This window comes from Schistocerca cancellata, chromosome 3, assembly GCF_023864275.1.
Source record: "Schistocerca cancellata isolate TAMUIC-IGC-003103 chromosome 3, iqSchCanc2.1, whole genome shotgun sequence".
Taxonomy (NCBI): Eukaryota; Metazoa; Arthropoda; class Insecta; order Orthoptera; family Acrididae; genus Schistocerca; species Schistocerca cancellata.
This window is the reverse complement of record NC_064628.1, coordinates 626,265,158-626,289,313: the sequence shown is the minus strand read 5'-3', so window position 1 is coordinate 626,289,313 and position 24,156 is coordinate 626,265,158. Positions and strand designations below refer to the sequence as shown.

Here is a 24,156-nt window from a genome sequence, read left to right as displayed (position 1 = left end):
ATCAATATCACTATAAAAATGCAGTGTTTGTAATGTGTGGAAAATGCTAAGAGAATTGCTGCTAGACTGTGTTTATGATGACCATCAATCTAGCATGTATAAATCATCAATTGTGAAATAATAAGAGAATCTAACTTTGTATACAAAGTTCTAGTGTGTGCCTTACAATCCTTTCACAAAAATTTAATTGTAATAACAAATTTTTCTTTCCCTTCCCTTCTCACGTCTTTCATGAAAATATTGATAAACACAATATGATGAACATAATTCGGTTTATTAGCAGTTTAAGTAATGTAAAACCTGAAAATAAAAAAAAAATTTCTGCATAGGGTCACGATACCATGACCTGCGGATTAGTGCTGTGCATTCTTTTCACAACGCCAACCATTGCTGGGAAGCTATGCCAACATACATGGCACATCCGTCACCCGAATCATGCCAAAAATGCTATTTTCTCCAAATGATTGGCCATCTGCAGCCCCCACTTATGTGACTCATTTCTGCCAAGTCCTATATATACCATAAGTTTTGGACGTAATCACTGATGATGAATCTGTGCAATCCTCATGTTTGATGCCATATGCTATATAAATAAATTTTGAAATCGAGAATACAGTTACACAATAGCTATGCAGTTTACCAGAAACAAACAAAATTTGTTTGCCTGTCATGAGCAGTCACCTTAACCACTTCTGCTGTCTGAGCAAGTTTCTGTGACTGACCAGATCTTCATGTCCCAGTGTGTACATCTGATAGTGTTCACACAATTTGTGGTCTGTGCACAGGGAAAGATATACAGGGTGTATCAAAAAGCATCATTGATTTGGCAAGTCTATATTTCTGAAACTAATAAACATATACAAGGAATTTTGTTTTTTGATGATCGAGAACCTCACAACATTTTTTTGATACCTTTTCATAGGGGTTCAGTAATCTCCCTTGAGATGCATGGCTTATGTCAATGCAGTATTGATATTGTTCCCATATTGTAGCGAGCATGTCTTGAGTTGCAGCTTCCACAACTGCTGTTATGTGACATCTCAGTTCATTCGTTGTTGTTGGTAACAAAGGCACATAAACAGAGTCTTTTATAAACTCCCACAAGAAACAATCACATACAGTCAGATGTGGTGACCTTGGAAGCCAGTAATGTAAGGCTGAATTGTTTGGTCCAGTATGACTGATCCACTGTTCAGTAATCCTTTGATTTAAAAATTCCTGTACTTCCAGATGCCAGTGTGATGGTGCCCCATCCTGTTGGTAAATGAAGTCATTTAAATCAGTCTCCAACTGTGTGAAAAGAAAGTTCTGAAACATATCGAGATATGGCCTTCCTGTAACAAGCTCTCGTCAAAGAAAAATGGACCACAAACCCTTTCCCGTGAAACTGCACAAAACACATTAAATTTTGGAGAGTGTCTCTCTTGTTGTACAACTTCATGTGGTTGTTCTGTACCCCATATCCTCACATTATGATGGCGCCTTTCAATTTAAATGGCATGTTGCCTTGTCACTAAACGCTGAGTGTGGCAGAAAACTGTCATCCTTCATCTTGCCAAGAGCATAATTACAGAACTCAACATGTGTTGTTTGTTACCTTCATGAAGAGCTTGCAGTAGTGAATTTTGTATGGTTTCATGTGTAAACGTCGGCGCAACACACCCAGATGGACACAGGGGTCATGTTTGAGCTGCATGGCAAACGGATTTCTGCGGACTTCTTGTGAAACTATGGCCAATGCACTTGATGTCTGTCTCAGACACTCAGGGATGGCCAGGCAATTTGTCTTTACACAGACAACCAGTTTCTTGGAATTGTTTGTGCCATCGTCTAATGCTCTGTGCTGTAGGAGGATCCACACCATACGTAGTACGAAAGTCACGCTGAACAGTTATTACCAACCCAAACTGCACAAAGGGTAGAGCACAAAACACTTTCTGTTGTTCCAACACCATTTTTACTAGAACTGGAGTGGACGCACACTGCTGCTACCTAGCGGGAACCGTGTAAAACTCGAGAGTTTGCTCTTTCCAACATTACATTGTTCATGCACATATCTGAAATAGTTATAATTTTTTAAAATTTGATGATTCTTTTTGATATGTCCTGCATTTAGTTTACTCATCATCTTGCCTTCACCTTGCCCTGAAAACTGTGCACTCGGATAGCTGAAGAGGTTGAGGTGACTGCCCACAACAAGTGGCAAAACCCAGGCTCGAGTCCTGGTCCGGACAAATTTTCATGTGTTCCTGGTAAATTGTATAGCTGTTGCATAACTGTATTCGCAATATGCGATCTTCTGTAGTATCTGTTCCTTTGGACATTTTATACCAACACCAGGTATTGTTCATTTTTTAACAGGACACGGTCCCTACCCTACATATTTCCATAGGATAGGGAGCCGTCCTACGCCTGAATGTGTCTGTGGTGCCCCTGTAGGGATGCCTGAGCATATTGTCCTGGAATGCCCAGAGTTAAAGCCGGTTGCCTTTGAGGCAAGGCAAGAACTACAAAATACACAAATAATGGAAGCATTAAGAAACTCTGAAACTTACAGCACACTACAAAATCTGGTTGATCAAGTCTCACAGTTTTTAAAATAAATATTTGAATAAAACTACTGAATTACTAGAGAAAAGCCGTACTCCTCAGGACTGACTGAGGAGTATTGTGCATTATCAGTGGCAAAAACCAACAGTTACATCCCCATGGAGAGCAGAATGGCAGGTTCTCGTCGCCCTCTGGATTGCCGTTGGCTAGGGTGCCTGCCTTCCTATCTCCAATGGGGGACCTACATGGTCTGGGGACCACAAAGAGGGCAAGAAAGAAGATGATCGAGGGGCTTCCTGATCTATGGAAACATAGGCACGAGTGCTGCCCCAAGGGGGGATTCCAATGGAAGGGTTGCCTTCTTGCAGTCCAAACTCAAACCCGATCAAGACACAAACTCGACCAGACACTGAAATGTATAAATTGCAAACTGTAATTGTACAAATTGTAAATACTTGGTATACATTGATTTTCTCCATGTTTTCTGATTTTGTTTGTAAAAATTTTTTGGTTTATGTTAGCACAGAAGCGCAAGTTCAGATCCACATTCGTAGCAGTAGATTCCTTGTAAAATAGTTTTTGTGTATATAGCGCAGAAGCACAAGTTTAGTTTCACATTGTGTAGCAGTAGATTCTTTTGTAAAGTAGTCTTTGTGTTAAATAAGGGTGGTGGAGGGAAAAAAAATAAATGTAAAATGGCAGTGGTTTTCTAAGGTAGTAGATGGCCCACCTCCTCGCGGTAGGGACGGGCAACGCTCCCTGATATCTGGAGTGACTAAGAGGGCAATTTTTTTGTAACATGTTGTTGTAAAAGTATACTATAAATGTAGAAATCACTGTTATTGTAAGTCAGTAGTAATGTCTAGACAGTAGCACCCACTTTTGTTACTAGGTAATGGGTTACGTAAGTTACAATAAAAAGAAAGGATGTTCCTTTGGACATGCACGCATGTCTGAAGAAACACTGCTGTAACTATACAGACACTGCACTAATACACTACTGGCCATTAAAATTGCCACACCGCAAAGATGGCGTGCTACAGACACGAAATTTAACTGACAGGAAAACGATGCTGTGATATGCAAATGATTAGCTTTTCAGAGCAATCACACAAGCTTGGCACCAGTGGCGACACCTACAACGTGCTGACATGAGGAAAGTTTCCAACCGATTTCTCATACACAAAAAGCAGTTGACCGGGGTTGCCTGGTGAAACGTTGTTGTGATGCCTCGTGTAAGGAGGAGAAATGCGTACCATCACGTTTCCGACTTTGATAAAGGTCGGAATTAGCCTATCACGATTGCAGTTTATCCTGTCGCGACATTGCTGCTCACGTTGGTGGAGATCCAATGACTGTTAGCAGAATATGGAATTGGTGGGTTCAGGAGGATAATACAGAACGCCATGCTGGATCCCAACTGCCTCGTATCACTAGCAGTCGAGATGACAGGCATCTTATCCGCACGGCTGTAACAGATTGTGCAGCCACGTCTCGATCCCTGAGTCAACAGATGGGGACGTTTACAAGACAACAACCATCTGCACGAACAGTTTGACGACATTTGCAGCAGCACGGACTATCAGTTCGGAGACCACGGCTGCAGTTACCCTTGATGCTGGGTCACAGACAGGAGCACCTGTGATGGTGTTCTCAACGATGAACCTGGGTGCACGAATGGCAAAACGTCATTTTTTCGGGTGAATCCAGATGCTGTTTACAGCATCGTGATGGTTGTATCCGTGTTTGGCGACACCGCAGTGAACGCACATTGGAAGCGTGTATTCTTCATCGCCATACTGGCGTATCACCTGACGTGATGGTACGGGGTGCCATCGGTTACAAGTCTCAGTCACCTCTCGTTCGCATTGACGGCACTTTGAACAGTGGACATTACATTTCAGATGTGTTACGACCCGTGGCTCTACCCTTCATTCGATCCCTGCGAAACCCTACATTTCGGCAGGATAATGCACGACTGCATGTTGCAGGTCCTGCATGGGCCTTTCTGGATACAGAAAATGTTTGACTGCTGCCCTGGCCAGCACATTCTCCAAATCTCTCACCAATTGAAAACGTCTGGTCAATGGTGGCTGAGCACTACTCTCGGTGAACTGCGGTATTGTATCGAAGCTGCACGGGCAGCTGTACCTGTAGACGCCATCCGAGCTCTGTTTGACTCATTGCCCAGGCGTATCGAGGCCGTTATTACGGCCAGAGGTGGTTGTTCTGGGTACTGATTTCTCAGGATCTGTGCACCCAAACTGCGTGAAAATGTAATCACATGTCAGTTCTAGTGTAATATATTTGTCCAATGAATACCCGTTTATCATCTGCATTTCTTCATGGTGTAGCAATTTTAATGGCCAGTAGTGTATAAATAAATGCGCCGTAAAATGTATTCGCCCTGTCGTCGCACATCGCAGACGACCGAGCATCACGCGCCTGCAGTTGGGCCGAGCGTGGACGGGAGTTAAGCAGACAAGTGCCGACCTGGTCCCTGGCGAGGCGGTCGAGGTCCCAGTTGGCGGCGTCGAGCTGCGCGGCCGCGTCCTGCACGAGGCGGTCGGCGTCCCGCAGCGCGCGCGCCAGCGGCCGCAGCTTGGGGGCGAGCGCCTTGTCGGGCGCGCGCGCCGCGTTGCCCAGCGCGCCCTCGCAGAAGTCGGCCAGGTCGTGCAGCGACGAGCGCAGCCGCACCGCCGCCAGCCGCACGTCCATGAGGCGCGCCTCCAGCCGGTCGCGCCGCCGCCACTGCGGGCCCGCCAGCCCCAGCAGGCGCGACGTCGCGCCCGCCGCCTCCGCCTGCAGCCGCTCCAGCGAGTCCAGCGCAGAGCCCAGCTCCAGCGGCAGCGGGCTGCTCGCCGGCGGCACGTCGTACAGCTGCAACCGTTACTACTGTTATACGAGGGCAGTTCGAAAAGTCCTTAAATAGAACATTTATTTAGAAAACGTCAGTTACATCTTACTAACTGGATTATTTCTTATTTTTCTACATAATCACCCCCATTATCCAAACATTTGTTAAGTCGGTGCACAAGCTTTTGTATCCCAGAGTCATAGAAGGTTGCCTCCTGTTGTCAGAACCACATATCAACTTCATCTTTGATCTCTTCATCGTCGTGGAATGATTTTCCAACAAGATGTGACTTCAGGCAACGGAAGACATGGAAGTCTGTGGGCGCAAGGTCCGGGCTGTATGGCGGATGGTCCAATACGTCCCATTTCAATTGTTTGAGTAATGCTTTGTTTACGAGCGCCGTGTGAGGCCGAGCGTTGTCATGAAGCAATCGGACTCCACTTGTCAGCATTCCCCAGTGTTTGTTTTGAATTGCCATTCGAAGACGTTTCAAAGTCTGGCAATATGCAGCAGCATTAATTGTCGTTCCAGGAGGCATAAATTCCAACAAAGAATGCCTTGTCTGTCCCAAAAAACAGAAGCCATGATTTTCTTCGCTGAAATCGACGTTTTGCATTTCTTGGCTTTTGGTGAATTTGAATGGCGCCATTGCATGATTGTTGCTTGGATTCAGGTGTATGGGATAAACTCACGTCTCATCAGCTGTCACATTGTGATCAAGGAACTCATCACCTGCTTCAGCATAGCGTGTGAGGAAGTCGAGTGCAAAGCCCATCCTTTTCTTTGTGTGTTCTTCCGTTAACAGTTTAGGAACCCAGCGCGCACACAATTTCCTGTACCCTAACTTGACAGTCACCACGTCATAAAGAGTTGTCATTGACACGTCCGTTATGATCTGATGCAATTCTTTCAATGTGAGACGTCTATTCGCAAGAATTGCTTCCTCCGTTCTCCGAAGAAGGGCATCAGAGATCACAGGTGGCCGACCTGTTCTTTGTTCGTCATGAACATCGGTCCTACCTTCAGAGAAATGACGACACCATTTCGCTACATTTTGTCGATTCATAATGATCCCATAAACAGAAACAATTTATTTGTGAATATCCACTGGTTGCTGACCGTTTGCATGAAGAAAACGTATGACGGAGCGCACTTCGCATTTGGCGGGATTCTGAATCGGCGCAGCCATTTTAAACACGACGTACTCCAACCAGAAGCAACGTCCAACTGCCGAACGACCACGAGGAGAAAGCTAACAGTTCAAGGTTAACACTAGTGTTGCCAACTTGCTCGCCAAAACTCTTCTGTTCCTCTGACGTAAGGTGTATCTTTACTTTCCGAAATACCCTTGTATAACTCACCTACAGAATGAGAGAAAGCGAGACGTTTGGACACAACATCCTCCGGTAGGATTTCTGGACCGAGAATGCTATCTGGACATTCACTCATCACATAGTACAAGCTACAGTTGGTATTTTTATTTTTCCAATACGTCTGATTCTATAGATCATTATACTCTCTCGGATAAACTCAAGTTTTATGGAACTGATGGCTTTACACACAACTGATTCGAATCACACTTGACGAACAGAATGCCAAAGGGTGTGTTGAATAATTCAGGCACTGTTGGAGAGGTAGAAAGTTTTAGTGACTCGGGAAACAGCACAAATGCTGTCACACAGGGTTCAATTTTGGGCCGAGTCCTATTTCAATGACCTCCAATTAACACTCAACAAGCAAAACTGATACTTTCTGCAGGTGACATAAGTATTATAATAAATCCAATTAGAGAGACATCAACAGAAGAGATGGTAAACGAAATTGCTTCTCTCTAAATGGACTGCACCTAAATTTTGAAAAATCACACTACATTCAGTTTTGACCAACAAATAGTCACACCAACCTCTGATGTTATGCTGGCGTAAGATGTCGCCAGCAGACCAGACGGCAAAGATGAAGCGCGAAGATCGATTAGTAGGTGCTGGATCTAGTGTGCCTATCACGAGAGAGACCAGAGACACACCTACAAGCAACATGCCGCCAACGCCCACTCAACACAATGTATTTAGGCCGCCACTGACCGGAGGGCCTCCCTCAATCATCTAGTTTGGCGTCTGTCAGTTTACTCACAGAGTGGATCTAGTTCAACACAGGCTACTACGGTACATAGTGATCAAATTAGAGACTATTATTATTATAGCGGGATTAGTTTACCTCAACCACAATTGTACTTTACCAGCAGTGAGAAACTAAAGTTTGTAACGGCGAGAGTACAGATTTTGACATTACATCAGTCGGCAAAAGGACTATTACCGATGAGCTTGTACCACAAAACATGGACTCCATTCAAGTTAAGTACATGTTTTCAGTTCATGTAAATAAAGCACCGTATTAATCCACATGTGCACTTGCGTTGTAGAAAGAGGATACCCACCACACATAACAACATCGTCTCCCTTGCTTCCTTGCGTACAACTCTCTGCAGATGTAGCAGCACATGAGCAGGACTCAGTAAATAGTGCAGAGTGGTCCAAATTTTTGGGTGTACATATTATAAAGTTGAACTGCAAGAAGCATATTACCGAGTTTCTCAAACAATTATGTTCAGTTACTAATCTTGGAAACAGACGTATCAGCTTTCTAACATATTTGGCATATTTCCACCCAATAATGCCATATGGAATAATTTTCTGGGGCAACTCATCACTTAGAAAGAAAGTATTGATTGCGCAAAAGCGAGCAGTAAGAATAATATGCGGTGTTCACCCATTTATGTACACCTTCAAGGAGCTAGGCATTTTAACTGCGCCACCACAATATGTGTATTCGCTAATGAAATTCGTCATAAATGATCTATCACAATTTGAGAAGAACAGTGATGTACATACCGCACAACACTAGAGCGGTAAATGATCTTCATTATCCCTTGTTAAAGCTGTCAGTGGCTCAGAAAGTATTTCAGTACACAGCACCAAAATAATTTGATCGTTTTCCCAGCAATACAAAATGTCTGACAGGTAGCATAGCAAGCTTTAAATTTAATTTAAAATCATATCAACTGGACAGCCCTTATTCCATTGATGAATCTCTACTTAAAACTGGTAGTCAGTTAAAAGAAATAAGTGTAGTTGCACGAGTAGGACTAAAATCATAATGTGTTCATTAATGTTATCACTAATTAAGTATAAATATCCTGTAAACTGGCTCGTTCCACATCTTATCGGTAAAAGAATCGTTCAAACGATCATTGGAACATGTATCTAACTAACTATGGATAATAAACTATACAACTAAACGGCTAAACGGTCACTTGGTCACCCCATCCCAGTTGCTGGTTGCGTATCTAATGGCTCCTAGAGGCACGAAAAATTTGATTTTCAGTATTTCATATAATTATTGATCGAATTTAAAAATTTAAAGTGCTATCGTAATCAAGTGTTAAAAGTTTAACACATTAAGTCCAAGTATTAAAGTTGGAAACCATCTATAAGTACTGAGGCATTATAACTCACGACGCGCAAATTACCTAGACTATATACGAGTTTACCCAGTATTTGAGAAAGAGAACGCTTAGCGACTTCCAACAAACTTAAAACATAATTTCGAACCTTTTCTAAGCTTTATCTTACAGTCCCACAAAATAATGAAAGGAAAACAGTTTATTGCCTACTAAATGTTCGTTGGTCATGCGGTAAAAAATCAGCATCACAAAGGTCCCGAGTTCGAGTCTCGTTCCGGCACACAGTTTTAATCTGCCAGGAAGTTTCATATCACCGCGCACTCCGCTGAAGAGTGAAAATCTCATTCTGGAAATATCCCCCAGGCTGTGGCTAAGCCATGTCTCCGCTAAATCCTTTCTTCCAGGAGTGCTAGTTCAGCTTCTGTGAAGTATGGAAATTAGGAGACTAGGTGCTGGCGGAAGTAAAGCTGTGAGGACGGGGCATGAGTCGTGCTTGGGTAGCTCAGATGGTAGAGCACTTGCCCGCGAAAGGCAAAGGTCCCGAGTTCGAGTCTCGGTCCAGCACACAGTTTTAACCTGCCAGGAAGTTTCATATCACACACGATGTTTTCATTTATTATTTCGACTCCCATTTCTCAGACAGTATCCACGTATACTACTGCAGGTCCCTATACAACTATATCTTTGTACAACGCACAGTTTACAAGCTTTCCGAGCGATTTGCTAAAAATGTCTTACATGAACCTATAAAGGAGTTGTCACTTCCTTGGTTTATCAGTTTCGGTTTCGACTTTTTCATTAGTCTATGGTTCAATAAACTAATAAAATCATCCTAATTAGGGTTCTGCGTCTTCAGCATAAGGTTTTAGATGCTTAATGTAAAATAATTAACAATTAACTCGTTTGAGAAGTAATGACGTCTGAAGCTGTTTTACACAGGGCAGTTCGATTAACACGTTCACGCCAGCGCTGCGAATTGTGTTTCTCGCTACAGGGCGACGCGCGTTTTCATGCTTTCTTTCATCTAGTGGCGCTGCTTTCCATTTTCACGCCGTAGGGTGGATTCAGTATTCAAACGCCCTAGGCTACTATTTTAATAAATTGACCAATTATTTTTCAAACGAGAGATAACAGAAAATAATTTTACACTAAATTGATCACAAATTATATGATCTTTTATTTGTTCAGGTATTCAGAGCTGTTCGTTACACCTGGCTGATACGTAATACATCACACCTTATTGTTTTGCTGGTAGCACAACTGATAAAAGTCAAGAGTGAACCACCGGTGGTAGACGCCTTTCGATGAGATGTTTTAGCGTGAGCCATCCGGCGGTACTCGTCGTCATGGACGTGTTAAGACCAGGTTCTCATTCAAAATGGTCGAAAATTCGATTTTTAATTGCTTTTTTTAAGGTATATTTGTCTAGAATGTTAGGAAGAAGAGATTTTTTTTTAATCCGTGTGTTTCTAGTTTCAACAGCCCATTGTTCGAAGCAGTGTGACGGCTGCTGTTGTACGCTCTCAGCTGGAGACGCACGGCTCAGATAGAAACTTGTGCCGTGACGCACGTTCACAAATTGATTTATATTGCAGTATGCATGCAAACATATTCGCCGAAAAAGCCGACGAACAACGTGTGCAGGCTGCCGAACGCAGATCGTCTTTTCTCGCCAAGAAGAACGAGGGAATTGCTCTCCAGGAACAATTAACGAAAAGGTTGTTATACGGTCCTGGAATTGCAGACTAAACGTAAGTAACAAAAACACTTCTTTTGGTCAAGTTTTGGTCAAAACAATTTTTGGTCCACCACATTGGATTAGCCATTTTGAATTTTCAAAACCTAACTTCAGATCTGTGTTCAGTGACATCAAACATATATAACACCATGTAGCTTTATGTAAATTGAACTAATAATACATATAAAAGTTTCTCCTAAACTTTAAACAGGGTTTTCTCGTGAAAAGATTTGTCAAAACTGCGTGCAGCAAAAATTAAAAACGGATCAACAAGTCAACTCCTACCTTTGACCCCTCGAAAGGTAAACACTTTTGTTGGGAGCGTTTACTCATATTGTATGAAAGTTGTTAATATTAACTATTTTTTCTAAAGTGAACGAAACCTCCACAAATCGAACTGAAAGTTCGAGTCAGCACTATATCGTTAACTTTAAGGTGATTTCATTGTGGTAATGTATCAGCTCCAATAAATTTAATGTACCATTGACTGATGTTATCTATTTTTGATTTCGGGTAACTCCTGAGGGGCTACACTGCACGTAGTCTGCGTACTTTAAACTCGCATGCCCTTGATCAAACCATAGTTAAGGGCGCCATTTTTGTTATTGAAAATCAAACATAAAGTTCAAAGTATGATCAATCATAAACACGAAATAGATCCGTTGTATGGCTTTTCACCGTCTGAAAAAATGCCTATTTTTGGCTCATTTGAATGAAAACCTGGCCTTAAAGAATTGGAGGTGGGGAGTTTACTGTTGGGTCCTAAGATAATCGACGGACTGTACAGACTGCGAGGAATAGGAAAGAGATCGGCATAGGTAACGGCTGATGGAGTCAATAAGGAAAGAACGACTAAAGTCCGACGTACATCAGACCTAAAGTCTCTGATAAGCGTTTCAAGGAAGTAAAGAAGTAGATAAAGAGCATTGGACTGAATCAGGAAAACATCTGTAACCGCTGAAGGTACCGATCACCTATCAGCAGTTTTAAAGGCTTCCACGATTACCAGAAGCACAACAGCCGCTGGACAGACGGGAGAAGGCAGGCGTCCAGAAAAAGAATGCTTTATAGTTACCTAACGTGGTTTTAATGTCCCTAAAAGAAAAAAAGTCTATTATAAATCATCGAAAAAAGATGAGAGTTCAATTTACGCTGTTACTTCGTATGTCTGTGTGTTCATAGACTACAAGTGAGCATTTGTCAGGGTGAAACAAAACTTATTATGGGAAGCAGTAGGAAATATGGAAATTTCAGTCCCCTCAATCAATAATAGGATAAGGATTCATCCTTTAAAATGTGATTCAATTTATGCGAATACTAAATAGGCAGGCAAGGGTGTATTTTCAATAACACGTTTTAATGTTTGTACTGACTCGGACATAAAATTGGATTAAAAGAAAGAGTAGACGGTGCCTCTACTACTAACTTCGTAAATTTTGTAACTTCACTGTTTGCTGACGAGAAGGTCATAGTGGGCATGGCTGAGAATGAAGTACAAGCAGCAGTACATACTGCTGCTCCGACATTTGATTCGACAAGTTCCACAACTAAAAGTAAAGTGATGCCATTTCGATGATTAGAATCAATGAGAGCCAAAATTGTGATAAATGGGCACCGCTGTTGCACTCGGTGTTTTCCGTGATGAGAGGTAATGCCTGAAATCTGATATTCTCGGCACGCTCTTAAACCTTTGGATCTGGGAATATTGACTACCCTAACAGTTACCGAATTGGAATGTCCCATGCGTCTAGCTGCAAGTAACATTCCGAGGTGAAAGTCTGTTAATTCCCGTCATGCAGCAATAATCACATCGGAAACATTTTCACATGAATGACCTAAGTACAAATGACTGCTCCGCCAACGCACTGCCTTTTACACTGAAGAGCCAAAGAATCTGTTACAGCTGCCTAATATAGTGTAGGGCACCCACAAGCACGCAGAAACGCCACAACACGACGTGGCATGGACTCGACTAATATCTGTAGTGCTGGAGGGAACTGACATCATGAATCCTGCAGGGCTATCCATAAATTCGTAAGAGGACGAGGGGTGAAGATCTCTTCTGAACAGCACTTTGCAAGGCATCCCAGATATGCTCAATAATGTTCATGTCTGGGGAGTTCGATGGCCAGCGCAAGTGTTTAAATTCAGAAGAGTGTTTCTGGAGCCACTCTTTAGCAATTCTGTGCGTGTGAGGTATCGCATTGTCCTGCTGGAATTGACCAAGTCCGTGGGAATGCGCAATGGGCATGATGCATGCAGGTGATCAGGCAGGATGCTTGCGAACGTGTCACCTGCGAGAGTTGTATCTAGACGTATCAGGGGTCCCATATCACTCCAACTGCAGACGCCCCACACCATTATAGAGCCTCCACCAGCTTGAACAGTCCCCTGCTGATATGCAGGGTCCTTGGATTCACGAGGTTGTCTCCATACCCGTACACGTCCATCTTCTCGATACAATTTGAAACGAGACTCGTCCGACCAGGCAAAGTGTTTCCAGTCATCAACAGTCCAATGTCGGTGCTGACGGGCCCATGCGAGGCGTAAAGCAGTCATCAAGGGTACACGTCCGGGCCTTCGGCTCCGAAAGCTCATGTCGATGATATTTCAAAAATGGTTCAAATGGCTCTAAGCACTATGGGACTTAACATCTGAGGTCATCAGTCCCCTAGACTCAGAACTACTTAAACCTGATTACCGTAAGCACATCACACACATCCATGTCCGAGGCAGGATTCGAACTTGCGACCGTAGCAGCAGCGCGGTTCCGGACGGAAGCGCCTAGAACCGCTCGTCCACAGCGGCCGGCTGATGATATTTCGTTGAATGGTTCGCATGATGACACTTGTTGATGGCCCAGTATTGAAATCTGCAGCAATTTGCGGAAGGATTGCACTTCTGTCACGTTGAACGATTCTTTTCAGTCTTCATTGGTCCCGTTCATGCAGGATCCTTTTCCGGCCGCAGCGAAGTGATTGATTCGATGTTTTACCGGATTCCTTATAGTCACGGTTCACTCGTAAAATGGTCGAACGGGAAAATCCCCACTTCATCGCTGCCTCGGGGATGCTGTGTCCCGTCGCTCGTGCGCCGAATACAACAGCACGTTCAAACTCACTTAAATCTTGATAACCTGCCATTGTAGCAGCAGTAATCGATCTAACGACTGCGCCAGACACTTGTTTTTTATATAGGCGTTGCTGACCGCAGCGCCGTATTCTGCCTGTTTATTTGCCTCTGTATTTGAATACGCATGCCTAGAACAGTTTCTGTGGCGCTTCAGTGAATACCTTGTGTATGCGATACGAAGCCCGCCCGGTTAGCCGTGCCGTCTAAAGTACTGCTTTCCGGGCGGGAAGGCACGCTGGTCCCCGGCAGGAAGCCGCCCGGTGTATTAGAGTCGAAGTCCGGTGTGCCGGTCAGTGTGTGGATGGTTTTTAAGACTGTTTTCCATCTGCCTCGGCGAATGCGAGCTGGTTCCCCTTATTCCGCCTCAGTTACACTATGTCGGCGATTGCTGCGCAAACATTGTCTCCACGTACGCGTACACCATAATGACTCTACCACGCAAACATTTGGGGTTACACTCGTCTGGTGTGAGACGTTCCCGGGGGATCCACTGGGGGCCGAACCGCACAATAACCCTGGGTTTTGTGTGGGGCGGCGGTGGGGTGAGTGGACTGCTGTAGCCTGTTGTGGGGTTATGAGTCACTGAGGGCTACGGCGGGGCGTAGCCTCTCCGTCATTTCTACGTCCCCAGCTCCATACAATACAATACAATACAATGCGATACTACAGCCATCTGTATACGTGCGTACCGGTACCGCATAACTTTTGTAAACTGAGTGTAAGCACGGTACACTAATTACTAGTAATCGTTAATCTAAGAGAAAGATAGAATGGTTTCTTTGAAAGGGATACGTTGGACTCTCCTTCAACATCCTTCCTGTATCTGAGATCATGCTTAAGCCGTCGGCACACGGACCGTGAATCGAACGTTGAGCGTTGAGCGTGCCGGGTTTCTGACGTCATAGCGTGGAATAGCACGCTCGGGAATCTTTCCGAACGTGCAGAGCAATATCTGGCATGTCAGATATTCTGAGCGTGCGTCTCAGCGTTGACTAGTGAGATGGCACAACGCCACCTACGTCACATGCACGCCGTCTCCCTTCAGTACAGAGTTGTGAGGCGCCATATTGGCATTCATTTCAAGCCTATATGTATATATGCCGTTTGTGAGCACCAGCAAATTGAGAATCACTGGAAAACCCGTTGATAACTGTGTGATTCGTTCCAATAAAATAATGAGAAACATCATATTCGTGGCAAAAGAATTATTGTAACTTGCGTATTATGAGAGTAGGCTATTTGAAGGCAGCGACACACTGATGATCCACCCAAAACGTATTGTTCTTGGTACAATTTGTTATAATTAAATTTGAATTAGTAACATATCTACGATTAAGGTTTTCAGCACGGGGTAACATAATATGATGGATGTACGGGGTGTGAAGTTCGTGTAGCGTAATGAGTAGCGTCACTGTCCTCCGTTGGGGTGGTGGATCGCGTCTTCACACTTCCAGATTTCTTTCCTAACATTCGCGTTTTTATTAGGTTCTCATGCATTAATATTTCATATAAATATATACTATAATATTTGGTGTTATGTAAATATAAGTTCACCTTTTTTTGAGGGGTGACTTTGTTCGATTGGCTTAATCTACAGGACAGCTTGCGCTACTTGTATGAAGATATTTTGCTCCTTTTTCTTTTACGCTACGTAATGCACATGTTGCAAAGATCTACATCTACATCTACATCTACATCCATACTCCGCAAGCCACCTGACGGTGTGTGGCGGAGGGTACCTTGAGTACCTCTATTGGTTCTCCCTTCTATTCCAGTCTCGTATTGTTCGTGGAAAGTAAGATTGTCGGTATGCCTCTGTGTGGGCTCTAATCTCTCTGATTTTATCCTCATGGTCTCTTCGCGAGATATACGTAGGAGGGAGCAATATACTGCGTGACTCCTCGGTGAAGGTATGTTCTCGAAACTTCAACAAAAGCCCGTACCGAGCTACTGAGCGTCTCTCCTACAGAGTCTTCCACTGGAGTTTATCTATCATCTCCGTAACGCTTTCGCGATTACTAAATGATCCTGTAACGAAGTGCGCTGCTCTCCGTTGGATCTTCTCATCTCTTCAATCAACCCTATCTGGTACGGATCCCACACTGCTGAGCAGTATTCAAGCAGTGGGCGAACAAGCGTACTGTAACCTACTTCCTTTGTTTTCGGATTGCATTTCCTTAGGATTCTTCCAGTGAATCTCAGTCTGGCATCTGCTTTACCGACGATCAACTTTATATGATCATTTCATTTTAAATCACTCCTAATGCGTACTCCCAGAAAATTTATGGAATTAACTGCTTCCAGTTGCTGACCTACTATATTGTAGCTAAATGATAAGGTATCTTTCTTTCTATGTATTCGCAGCACGTTACACTTGTCTACATTGAGATTCTGCTACTGAGTAGGAACAGTGATCAAGTAAGACTGACCTTGGGGTTTTACTAAAACGTGGGAATGATGAAAAAATGTTTATCTTATGCGGAGAAGTATTCCAAATTTGTAACGCACTGTTTGTAACGGAACTTTTATAAGCCTGTGTCCTTATTGATTGGACATGGTACTTTCCTTTTCGTGGACGAAATGTGCGTTTTAATAGAACTAGCGTGGGAATTTTACGCGCGCCCGTTGAGTAAACAGTCTTGCGAAGAGACCATGAGGATAAAATCAGAGAGATCAGAGCCCACACAGAGGCATACCGACAATCTTTCTTTCCACGAACAGTACGAGACTAGAATAGAAGGGAGAACCGATAGAGGTAGTCAAGGTACCCTCCGCCACACACCGTCAGGTGACTTGCGGAGTATGGATGTAGATGTAGATCTAGATGATTTACGAGCTAGAAACATCCCTCAACTGCCGCTGGAGTGCGTTGCGATCGCGGATACCACGTTGGGGCCCACGCACCGTATGCACAAGTCGGATCGTTCCTGGGCGTTCAGCAGCACGTTGAACTTAGCACGCGCAACGTTAACGTTCGACAGCACGGTCCGTGTGCCGACGGCTTTAGTCTCTCGTGACATCGCGATCGATAGGACGTTAAACTTCTCGCAACGCTACAGACAGACCACACTTAGGCAGGAATGGGGCTGTATGTCGTGCAGGCGGACTGCTACAGACGAAGTAGTGGTACTCACCTGTTGCTGGTGTTGCTGCTGCTTGTCGGGCTGCGGGGGCGTCTGCGGCGGGGGCGGTGGCGGCGTGGCGAAGGCGGGCCGCTGGGGGCGCGGCACGTCGTACTCGGCGGCGAGCAGGCTGGAGCGGTTGGAGCCGGGCAGCGACGAGTCGGCCGTCAGCGACGACGCCGACGAGGAGGGCGTGAGCGGCGCGCCCAGCGGCCGCGGCACGTCGTAGCTGTCCGGGCAGGGCTGCGGGCCGGGGGCGGCGGCGGGGGCGGGCGGCACGACGGCCGTGGGCCGCGGGTAGCGCGGCGTGTCGTAGCAGCCGCGCGGCACGTCGTACGACTCCCCGCCTGCAAAGCGACAAGGCGCGCTCCGCGTCAGACCGGGCGACCCCGTCCGCGACGGCGGCGGCGTCGGGCTCGGCGTCAGCGTCGGCGGCGCCGTCGGCGTCTGCGGCCTGCTGGGCAGCGGCCGCGCCGGCCTCGGAACGTCGTAGTAGCCGCGCGGCACGTCGTAACTCTCGCCGTCGTCCGACGCGTCGTCTGCAACACGGCCCGCTCGTCAGCAACCGCCGCACCGCTCTAACCCCTGCTCTGCTCTGGGCCCCGCCCCACTTCCCAGTACAATTCGCTCTCGACGACTAAAGATATAGCAGCACGTCTAATGACGTCCACGACAATGGACTCGTGGGGCTCACACTCTTGTGCGCGTGTTTAAGGCCGGTACTACACTATCAAATTTCTTTGTCAAATATGTTTGTCCAATATCATTCTCAAAGATATTTGATGGTGTAATAGGGAACTTTGTCAAATGTCGTCCAATATTTGATCAAATCTAGGGTCTCGCTGTAGATTTGATCAAAGAAGTCGCTTGTCTTCTGTTCACTGCAATGTGACATGTTACCACATGGAGCGCTAGCATCGCTGCAGCATTCTGTCGTCTGTAGTGTTTTTATAAACACTGCCGGTAAATACAATTGGTGTTTGCCGACAACTACAAAATTAATAGAGATTTATGAAGCTGATGAGGCGCTTTACAACGTGAGGCACGCTGAATACAAAAATAGATTAAGAAGATTGGAGATCTGACCTGACCTGACCTGACGTAACCTAACCCTCTCCTGTAGCAAGGAATCGGAGTTTTACCGTGATCCTGTCTTCTGCAGATATAGCAGTTCTTAAGTGAGTATTGTGTTTTGTGATATGAGGATACACTTCACTGAGCACATACAGAAATGTATGCTCATCCATTCTTAAGTAATTGATGTAAGACTTGACGCCCTCCACTATAAGCTCACGTAACAAGTTTTGTTGAATGCTTTTATCGTGTCGTCGTAAAACCCACGGCTTCACCCAGGTATGTTTCCTTTTTTTTCCCCACGCTTCTCTTCCACATGTGCACACAGTGCAGATGTGGTACATGCAGCTGCTGCGGTTAATAACAAGTTGTTGTTGTCAACCATCTTGAACTTTGACGAAAAATATGATGACAGTGTAATACCCCTTCTAGCGCTACGTCAAAGATCTTTGTCAAATATATTTGACAGAATATTTGACATATATTTGATCACATCTTTGATCAAATCTTTGACAAATAAATTTGATAGTGTAACACCGGCCTAACGAACTGACACCACTTAGCCACCTCGCACGTCAAGCGTCTTATAAGTGTAGCCGTCTCGTGTAGGTTGTAGCACTAGCTCACCGGACAACATTTCAGTCAAACCCTTCCCCCCTCAAACAGCATACTAACCGATATGGAGCTCTGCAGATAGTGTACGAGGTATGTTCAAAAAATTCCCGAACTTTTGTACTTTCGCTCCAATGGTGTTGGTTCAAATCGCTCTAAGCACTATGGGACTTAACATCTGAGGTCATCAGTCCCCTAGACTTAAAACTACGAGGGTAATACCAAAAGTAAGTTCTCCTATTTTTTTATAAGTACAGAACTCTGTTTGTGCGGCAGTTCGTCACACTGTTATGAAGAGTGCTTCACGCGCTGTGTGTAAACATGCGCACGCCGCGCTGAGGCGCTCAGTCTTGGCTTGGCAGCCGTTGAGAATGGAGTTCCCGTCGGATTCTGTCATGAAGTTTTGTTCTATCCAGAGGTGTAAACTTTATAAGGACGGGGCTAATTCCTTATGACAGTGCTGAGAAACATTACACGAACTGCAGAGGTGCGTAATCCGAAATGTCATCCCCCCCCCCAACTCCTTTTTTATTTATTTTGTGGGGATTCCCCTCTATGCGTGTTTCATCTAAACAGCTAATGGTTAAATTTACAGCGGAACTTGAGGAACGCCAGAAATCACTTCTGGTTTACTCGATGACTTTCCATCAGTTACTACGAACTGTGACCTCTGCAACAGGAAATCACGAATCCAGTCACATAACGGAGACGATATTCCATAAGCGCGCAATTTCACTACAAGCCGCTTGTGTGGTACAGTGTCAAACGCCTTCTGGAAAAAGGGTTGAAATGGCTCTAAGCACTATTGGACTTAACATCTGAGGTCATCAGTCCCCTAGACTTAGAACTACGTAAACCTAACGAACGTAAGGACATCACACATCCATGCCCCCGGCAGGATTCGAACCTGCGACGGTAGCAGCAGCGCGGTTCCAGACTGAAGTGCCTAGAACCGCTCTGCCACAGCGGCCGGCGCCTTCTGGATTTCTAGAAATAATCAGTTTGAAATCCCTTGTGAATAGTATTCAGCACTTCGCGCGAATAAAGAGCCAGCTGTGTTTCACAAGAACGATGTTTTCCAAATCCGTGTTGACTTTGTGTCAATAGACCGTTTTCTTCGAGGTAATTCAAAATGTTCGAACACAATATATGTGCCAAAATCGTGCGGAATATCTTGGTGTAGTTGTGGCAGTTCCTTCGCGTTGCGATTTCACAGTCACGTCAACAACAGTCGACTTAGCCGGCTTGAGAAGGGATGAAATGCCCCTGACGGGTTTGTGACATAGGTGATATCCAATCACACTAGTCCACTTTCGATGTCGCTGAGCTCCCCTGACTGACCAATTCGACTGTTACTGATTCTCTATTGATAACACAGTTGTCCCCGCTTCCTTTTATACTGGCGTGTCCGTCTTTCGTGACATCTAGAGGGCAACTTCGCATTACGTAGGGGTGTCCCCATACTTTTGATTAGGTTGTATACGTTGTAAAGATTTTGTGACCTCCTTCTGAAATCTCGCTTTTTCTAGGCATGAGACTCGATGCACGGCTGGCGAGCAGCCGGTGCTTACCTTGCGAGGTGACGGGCTCCGGCGGCAGTACGACGTGCGAGGAGCCGGGCGGCACGTCGTACTTCTCCTGTGCGGCCGCGGCGGCGCTGGCTGCGGCGGGCCCGCGCTGCGGCGGCAGGTCGTACAGGTACACGTCGCCCACCTTCTGCGGGGTCAGCACCTGCAACACGACGGACCGGGCAGTTAGCTGAGAGCCGAGCACGGCGACTGGCGGCAATGCGCGTCACGCGTAGGAACTGAACATGAGCGCACCCAGGGTTACCATATAATACAATGCAAAAAAAAAAAAATGGTTCAAATGGCTCTGAGCACTATGGGACTTAACTTCAGGGGGCCTTAAGTCCCCTAGAACTTAGAACTACTTAAACATAACTAACCTAAGGACATCACACACATCCAAGCCCGAGGCAGGATTCGAACCTGCGACCGTAGCGGTCACGCGGTTCCAAACTGAAGCGCTTAGAACCGCACGGCCACACCGGCCGGCAATGCAATGCAAAAAGGAGGGCATTTTCTATAGTTTACGTTGAAAAGAGGGCACATTCCATATTTTAAACTTATTTCAGAAGAAACAAAAAAAATTAAACTATTACTTTACATCCCACGTCCTATATACAGGGTGTATCAAAAAGAATCCTCCGATTTGGCACGTTTATATTTCTGAAATTACACTGAAAAGCCAAAAAAACCGGTACACCTGTCTAACATCGTCTAGGGCTCCCGGGAGCACGCAGAAGCTCCGCAACACGACGTGGCGTGAACTCGACTCATGTCTGAAGTAGTGCTGGAGGGAACTGACACCATCAATCCTGCAAGGCTGTCCATAAATCCGTAAAAGGGGGTGGATATATCTTACGAACAGCAAGTTGCAAGGCAACCCAGGTATGTCCAATAATGTTCATGTCTGGGGAGTTTGGTGGCCAGCGGAAGTGTTTCAAATGGTTCAAATGCTCTGAGCACTATGGGACCTAACATCAGTGGTCATCACTCCCCTAGAACTTACAACTACTTAAACCTAACTAACCTAAGGACATCACACACATCCATGCCCGAGGCAGGATTCGAACCAGCCGTTGTGGCCGAGCGGTTCTAGGCGCTTCAGTCCGGAACGGCGCTGCTGCTACGGTCGCAGGTTCGAATCCTGCCTCGGGCATGGCTGTGTGTGATGTCCTTAGGGTAGTTAAGTTGAAGTAGTTCTATGTCTAGGGGACTGACGACCTCAGCTGTTAAGTCCCATAGTGCTCAGACCCATTTGAACCATTCGAGCCGCGCGGGATTAGCCGAGCGGTCTATGGCGCTGCAGTCATAGACTGTGCGGCTGATCCCAGCGGAGGTTCGAGTCCTCCCTCGGGCATGTGTGTGTGTGTGTGTGTGTGTGTGTGTGTGTGTGTGTGTGTGTGTGTGTGTGTGTGTGTGTCCTTATGATGGTTTAGGTTAAGTAGTGTGTAAGCTTAGGGACTGATGACCTTAGCAGTTAAGTCCCATAAGATTTCACACACATCTGAACATCTGAACCATTTGAACCGAAAGCCCATATCGATGATGTTTCGTTGAATGGTTCCCAAGCTGACACTTGTTGATGGCCCAGCACTAAAATCTGCAGCAATATGCGGAAGCGTTGCGCTTCTGTCACTTTGGACGACTCTCTTCAGTTGTCGTTGGTCCCTGCTTGCAGGACCTTTTTCCGGCCTCAGCGACGTTCGATATTTGGAGTTTTACCGGATTCCTGATATTCACGGTGCACACGTGGAATGGTCGTACGGGAAAATCGCTACCCCGGAGATACTGTGTCCCATCACTTGTGCGCCAACTATAACACCACGTTCAAATTTACTTAAACCTTGATAATCCGCCATTGCAGCAGCAGGAACCGATCTAACAACTGCGCCGTATTCTGCCTGTTTACATATCTCTGTATTTGAATACGCATGTCTATACCAGTTTCTTTGGCGCTTCAGTGTAATAAACATATACAATGCACTTTGTTTTTTGATGAACAGGAAACAAAGTTTTTTCCATACCTTTCCATAGGTGCTCAGTATGGCCCCTTTGAGATACACGGCATATGTCAATTTGGTATTCAAATTGCTCGCACGCTGCAGCGAGCATGTGTTTAGTTACAGCTTCCACAGCTGTTATGTGATGTTTCAGTTCATTATTTGTTGTTGGTAACTGAGCCACATAAACAGAGAATCTTTTATAAACCCGCACAAGAAATAATCCCATACAGCCAGGTCCGGTGACCTTGGAGGCCAGTAATGCAAGGCTGAATCATTTGGTCCAGTGTGACTGATCCATTGTTAAGTAATCCTTTGATTTAAAAAATGCCCGCACTTCCTGACGTCCCCCATCCTGTTGCTAAAAAAAGTCGTTCGAATCAGGCTCCAATTGCGGGAAAAGAAAGTTCTCAAGCATATCGAGATGTGTGCTTCCTGTAACAGTGTTCTCAGCAGAGAAAAATGGACCATACACCTGTTCCCATGAAACTGCACAAAACTCGTTAAATTTTGGTGAGTCTCTCTCATGTTGTACAACTTCATGTCGTTCGATACAGGAACCGATTTGAGAGCATTAAAATGTGAAGGGGATGCAGATATACAGTGCGTTTCAGTCTTTGCATCAAATGTCTAGGGGTGATAGATCACGTGGCGGGGAACAACTTTCGATATTGACAAAATGTTCGCTGAACCTCCCTGGCGACGCTATGCGTCGTTTTGTTGTTAATTATACCCAGGAGACGTGGCAGCTCGTACTGCGGTGTCGGTGCCGTGCGTATGCAGTGTGTGTTGCCTATAATCAAGTCATATGCTCCGCGTGAAAGGTGCCAGGTCCAGCACATGATTCGCTTCTAAAATATCTTTCTCCTTTTAGACATGCCAAATCTTAAGGTTTCTTTGATGAAAATCACTCCGTCAATTTCCTGGGGCACGTATTATCCTGATTAGTAGGTCCTGCCAATTCTGTGATATCTCCTCGTCCGATGGCCGACGAATTCTATACAAAGACGCCTACGTCGCAGAGAAGCGTCGGTGAACATTATGCCTGCAACAAAAGTTGTACCCCGTGATGTCATCTGTCACCCCTAGACGTCTGATGTCAAGACTTTGAAAAACCCTGTGTAAAAAGAAATAATGTGGAGATTCAGAGTGGACTGTATTGAGCGGCAGTTCTACACGACCTACCAGTTCATTACGCGGAAACGCTTACCTCTTGTATTCGGTGCCAGATGGAGGCCCTCTCGTTATGTTGAGCGAACGAAAACAGCAAAATTGTAAACATAATACGATACTGCAGTGCCTGTGTTGTTTGCGGATACATTTTAAGTAAATTGTGACGAGTATTAGTTTCCCTTATTTAGTTTGTTACGAATTTGCATTGATTGGCACAAAAACAACGAAAAAAGAATAGCGTTATTGACGCGATCATTGTGACTCCGAGCTGTGTGTCTTGAATGGCACGAGTACAATGATATAAAAAAATGGTGAGATATCAGCAGTAGAGGCGGGTGCCTGTGTGTGTGTGTGTGTGTGTGTGTGTGTGTGTGTGTGTGTGAGAGAGAGAGAGCGAGCGACGCTAAGTGGGAAGTTTGCCCCCGGCGACGTACAGTCACTAACTATCGTGCCAAGGCCCACACACTGAGTTTTTATAACCAGTATTACGTGAGGAGTCCAGCAATATACAACAGCCCTGTAGATGTCGCTTCTGTACGGTCCTCGGAGAAAAGATTAGGTATTTAAGCAGTTTTTTCTTCCAGCGATCCATACGTGAGGGGACAGGAAGGAACCCTAATAGCCGGCCGGGGTGGCCACGCGGTTCTAGGCGCTACAGTCTGGAACTGCGCGACCGCTACGGTCGCAGGTTCGAATCCTGCCTCGGGCATGGATGTGTGTGGTGTCTTTAAGTTAGTTAGGTTTAAGTAGTTAAGTTCTAGGGGATTGATGACCTCAGAAGTTAAGTCCCATAGTGCTCAGAGCCATTTGAACCATTTTTTGAACCCTAATGTGTAATCAATAAGTATCCTTTCCTACTCACTTCGCAGT

At 45.3% G+C, this 24,156-nt stretch overlaps 1 protein-coding gene across 2 annotated transcripts in view; it reads right to left on the bottom strand.

Annotated features, from left to right (window-relative positions):
- Positions 1-24,156, bottom strand: part of LOC126175546 (breast cancer anti-estrogen resistance protein 1) — a 519,279-nt gene that overhangs the window by 15,046 nt on the left and 480,077 nt on the right. For both annotated transcript variants that reach the window (XM_049922390.1, XM_049922391.1), the window contains exons 4-6: positions 20,117-20,276; positions 16,872-17,206; positions 5,044-5,430 (exon numbers count right to left, since the gene is read on the bottom strand). In XM_049922390.1, coding sequence (XP_049778347.1) covers positions 5,044-5,430; positions 16,872-17,206; positions 20,117-20,276 — 882 coding nt within the window. The remainder of the gene's footprint in view (positions 1-5,043; positions 5,431-16,871; positions 17,207-20,116; positions 20,277-24,156) is intronic.